Raw genomic sequence first — 5,068 nt, 5'->3', positions numbered from 1 at the left:
GATAGATAGATAGATAGATCTGTATATAACAACGCACCATATTTTATTACATGGTCATATGTTTTATATGTCAAATATTAGTCTGTAAAATAACTTTTAAATCTGTGTTTTGTGTTGTCCAGTAGGTGGCAGTGTCGCTGCATGTTTCAGATTGCCTCATCCGTGACGTCAAACCCGGAATACGGAAGCCCAAACCTAATTGAGCGATCTTTCCTCTAAGCTAGCTGGTGTGCGGCTACATGAATGCATAGCAAAAACACACCAGTCTGCTACTATTACAACGTAAGTTTACTATATTGCTTGTTTTTGTTGTATGATAAGGTTGTTTCATCTTCAGTGTTACCGCAGTGAAGTCCTTTGTTCCGCTGGTTTTCCTATTTATCTAACTGCTGCAGTTATCTAAAGGGCTTTGTTGTGTTTGGACAGACTGCTGCAGGCGATTCTGCATCCGTCGTGCAAAAATGTCGTCTGACAGATCCTGGAGCTTCGCTGTAGCCGCAGTAGCGACCTTGTTCCTGCTGGATGTTGTTTGTTTTGCACAGGCGAAGGTAAAACATGGAGCTCCACACATAAACTCTCAGTAGTGGCATTCATAAACTGGTTGCTGACCATTATGTTCTCCTCCCACAGTGGAGTTACTGGTATTTTTAGGTTGCTCACTTTAGCCAGTTGTTCCGAGACTAAGAAAGTACATTTTTATTTAATTATTAATTTCATTTATCTGTTATGTTAAAACGAAGAAGAGGGGAAAAAAAACATATTGTGTAGTGTGTTTAATTTTATCATTTATTATAATTTGGTTTAGCTAAAGGTGGTCAGCAACCTTCTACTGCGTGTGCTTCTATTTTCTTTCTTTAATATAACATTTGGTCATAAGAGATTATTTAGCTAAAACTGAGGGCAAGAATTTCTAGTGAATCCAAACATTTTTCCAAAGTAATTATAATAATCTGTGACGGTTTGCACAGTTTTGTACCCAGACACCAGCATTTCTCTTCCATATGAAAAATACACTTTACATTGAAGTCTTTCTTACGTTTCTGTAAATAATGATTGTTTGGATCTTGGATATCGATTTGACTTTGTTATGTGCTTTTCTTGTCGCCTTCCATGTAAAACTGTTTCTATTCATAGTTTGGTTTTTGCCTTTCAAGCTGTAACTTTGTGTACATGCCAAATGTTGGGCCCACTTCATGTATTTATCTTATTTATTTATTTTTTACAATTACAGAACTTCGAGGATGTTCGCTGCAAGTGCATCTGCCCGCCATACAGAAACATCAGTGGCCACATATATAACAGAAATGTCTCCCAGAAGGATTGGTAAGAGAAATATAAGTCTATATTATTTAGTCAGTCATCACTCATCTTGTTTTTGCCCTGTAGACCCCCCGTACCTGCTTATTATTGAGGGTCATGGGGACAGCTGTCGTTGGGCGAGAGACACACAGAGACAGACGAGCATTCACGCTCACATTCACAATTACAGTCAACTTAGGTCACCAGTTAACTTTACCTGCACATTTTTGCACTGTGGGAGGAACCAGTGGAAACCTATGGAGGGATTACATCGTCTGGTACTTGGTAGAAATGTTTAACACACGGACACTTTGATGTGTTTTCCAGTAACTGCCTCCATGTAGTGGAGCCCATGCCGGTGCCCGGCCATGATGTGGAAGCTTACTGCCTGTTGTGCGAGTGCAAGTACGAGGAACGAAGTAGCAACACCATCAAGGTACCGCTGGCTTTCTGCGGGTTTTACTCTGACTGTTGGCAGCATTCCTCATTAAATATTAAACCTCACTAAAGATTAACAGTGTGGCTGCGATTATATGATTCATTTAAAATATTATGAAGTCTCTTTTTATTTTTTTTATGTAGTTTATCTGCTACGTCAAAAGAAAAACAAGCTGTGAGAGAAGTGTGCAATAGTGTCAGTGTTTGCAGAGGGCTGGCTTAAGATCTGCTTCTACTGGCATCACTTATGAAGAAATGGGAAAATTGACTTTGTATTAACGTTAATGTTAAGGGTTGAAATAGTTTTACACCCAACAATGTTAGCATTTTTAACCATTTCCTATCCTGTCTGTCGCAGGTAACCATCATCATTTATCTGTCCGTTGTGGGTGCGCTGCTGCTCTACATGCTGTTCCTGCTACTAGTCGATCCTCTCATCCGCAAACATGACCCGTACACCCAACCTCTGCACAATGAGGAGGACTCTGAGGTAAACATTCAACACATAACAGTACATGCATTTATTTAATTTCAGTTGAATGTGAAGTCCTTGATTTAATTTATTCTTGTTTTCTTGCGTGTTCAGGAGATGCGCCCGCAGGTGGACAGCGCCCAGGCCAGAGGCAACACAGTCCTGGAGCGGGTTGAGGGAGCACAGCAGCGCTGGAAAAAGCAGGTCCAGGAGCAGCGCAAAACTGTTTTTGACCGCCACAAGATGCTTAGTTAAACTACCACTGACCTCAAACCAGGTTTAGAGTAGGTAACATCCCCAGGCTCAGCGCTATTACACCAGCTGCACTGTCACTAACCCTTTTGTCATTGCTGTCTACTGCACCCTCTGAATAAGTATTTCCTCCCTGAGAAACATTTAAACATACTGATCTAACAAGCAGATCTTTCTTTTATTTATCATGTGTAACACTTAAGGCTAAGTTGCAGTTGTTGAACAAAACTTTCGCTCTCTAAACTGCTAGAAATCATCTCAATCATTTCAGCAATTTGCAATGCAACTGATTTTGAATGTCTTGATTTTCTCTATTTAGCCAGACTGAAAAGTTTTTAAGCTTCCTCATGCTAATTTTTCCCCATTAGCTACTTGCTAAATCAGTATAATATTAAGCAGTTTTCTTGTAGCATAATTGATGAAGTTACCTCAGAACAGGTGAACTTTATGTATGTGAATGGTCAGTTAAGCTATTTGGTTAGAAACAGTACCCCACCTGTACTATTGCCATATTATTTTAGCACAAATAATAATTTATTTATTATAATTATTATAATTTATTTGTCCCTCTTTTCTGTAATTATTTTCCTTGGCATATTTAGTATCAATTGCACTAATAGGGTAATAATAGGATTGTACATTTTGAGCTTTGTAATTTTAAAGCTTTGACATTGCTACTTTTAATATAGCCCCAATATGTGCCTTTCCTGTTTCTCTCCTTGTGTGGGTGAATTTGTTACAGCAAACTCCAGAACTTGGCACTTAAATGTTAGCGATTTACAGCTTGTAAGACATAACGGATGGTCACAGTGAGCTGGGCACAAGGCTTCATTTTGTCCTGTATTTTGCAGTTTGATGGAACGTATTTTCCCATGCAAAGAGAGAAATGGAGAATGGGGCATTTAAAAGAGCTTTAAAGCATCCTCAGTTGAATCAAATCTCTGCCACTGGAGAATGTCCTAAATCAGTAAAACTGCTGATAATGCGTTTAAGGCAGAATCAGGTTGCCTCATGGCTTTGAGGGGCCCTCGTGTGCATCGTTATGTGTCAGTAAATTCCCCCTCGTATCTTACTATTGAAGCTCCCTGTTGGGGAATTTTTAATACGACAAAGAAAGGCACACTGACTCGTATTACCTCATGTGAACTACTGAAGTTTATTTATCTGTATGTTTTATCATTGAAGTGTTTTTAATTGATTGATTTAAGTATAATTTCATATCACTGGTATTAGTGATTTTGTATTTATCTCCAGCCTAACTGGAGCATCGCACTGTTCATGTCTATACATTCAGCTTGATGTTAAATAAAAAAACAACACTGGGTGAGCTCGGTTGAGTGCAAGACTTTTTTTTCATTCCTGCCGATGTTTGGGGATATTCTTTTAGTTGCTGCTGTCACTAATACTGATTATTGTCAGTAGGGAGCAACAGTTCACAATACTTTGGCTCAAAACATGAAATTTACTTTTGTACTGTACAGAAACACTGTTTTATTATCAAATTAATCCTCACATTTGGTGTGCTCGGATTTGGGGAAAACTTTCAACAATTTCACTTATGTCATATCAAAGATTATGTTGTCATCATAACTTGTGTCTACATACTTATTGCCAAAATCATATGTAGCACTATGCTTACTAATTCAATATTATCATTTATCCACTTTTTGATTTAAATTGTGTTAACGTTTTGCAAATCAAATGACTGATTCTGAGCACATCATGAAATCACAAAATGAGGTGTTCAAGTTTTTGAGTCGGAGAGTTTGAAGAGTTTTGTCGGAAGTAATGCACAACAATGCAACACAATTAATTTTGTTAAACATGCGTTTAAAGTTCATGTATTATTTTTGCTTACATTTCCTATATTGTGATCCACATTGGAAACCCTTTACATTAACACCTATTTAGCTTTTTAAAGCACGATATATAAAAATGTAATAAATAGTTTGACACACTATAGTGTAGTTGTTCCAATAGTTGAGGACATTTTTGAGTGTTTATTAATGTACAGTGTTTGTACGCTATTACAACTTCTCCTATGAAGACATATTACAACAGTGTTTTACTATATTGTCATTCATTATCTGTTTATACACCACCCTGCACACATGGGTGCCCAAAAGAGGAGTTATAATCTTTGACAAATACATGTGTAATAAATACTTGTATATGTACATTATGGTGTGTTATAAAGCATTTATTAAATACTTATATACTACTTATAAATGTTTATTTGGGGGTTTAAAGTAAAGCGTTCCAAACCTCATCAGCCTTAAATGTCTTGCACAAATGCCCCACATGCAAGCACACTGTGTGATCTTTAGCTCCTGCAAGAATTATTTCCACCTGCACAATGTCACACCGGGGGCAGAAACGTGTGTCTCCTCTCCGCTCACTGTTTTTTACACAGTTTAGGGTTCAACAGTGTCCAGCAGCAGAGCAGCTGAGCCTGCTTTGAAAGGGAGGGCAGGTTCAGGGGGGCTAGTGGTGATATTCTGCTACTGCAAGACTCCCCCAAACTGTGTCTCTCCCCTTCCTTGTGCTCTCGTTTGCCACTGCTGCCCTGCCCCAAACCCCCCACCCCTTGATCCCATCTACTTCTTC

General features: G+C 38.5%; 1 protein-coding gene across 1 annotated transcript; it reads left to right on the top strand.

The window, feature by feature from the left end:
- The first annotated feature begins 182 nt into the window (after positions 1-182).
- tmem9 (transmembrane protein 9) lies at positions 183-3,793 on the top strand. Its single transcript, XM_035656976.1, has 6 exons — positions 183-282; positions 427-548; positions 1,232-1,323; positions 1,627-1,735; positions 2,096-2,227; positions 2,324-3,793. Exons 2-6 carry the CDS (start codon positions 462-464, stop codon positions 2,462-2,464), a joined length of 561 nt encoding a protein of 186 aa, XP_035512869.1. The 5' UTR covers positions 183-282; positions 427-461; the 3' UTR covers positions 2,465-3,793.
- Positions 3,794-5,068: the final 1,275 nt, after the last annotated feature.

The sequence above is a fragment of the Morone saxatilis genome, unplaced genomic scaffold (assembly GCF_004916995.1).
Source record: "Morone saxatilis isolate NCDOM2014 unplaced genomic scaffold, NCSU_SB_2.0 Contig15, whole genome shotgun sequence".
NCBI lineage: Eukaryota > Metazoa > Chordata > Actinopteri > Moronidae > Morone > Morone saxatilis.
This window is presented reverse-complemented; position numbering and strand designations above follow the sequence as displayed.

What these genes read in the sequence shown, in the direction of transcription:
- tmem9 (XM_035656976.1), top strand. Translation starts at nt 462, where the DNA reads ATGTCGTCTGACAGATCCTGGAGCTTCGCTGTAGCCGCAGTAGCGACC. An exon ending in GAAGTAGCAACACCATCAAG is followed by an intron (nt 1,736 to 2,095) that starts GTACCGCTGGCT and finishes TGTCTGTCGCAG; the next exon opens with GTAACCATCATCATTTATCT. An exon ending in ACAATGAGGAGGACTCTGAG is followed by an intron (nt 2,228 to 2,323) that starts GTAAACATTCAA and finishes TTGCGTGTTCAG; the next exon opens with GAGATGCGCCCGCAGGTGGA.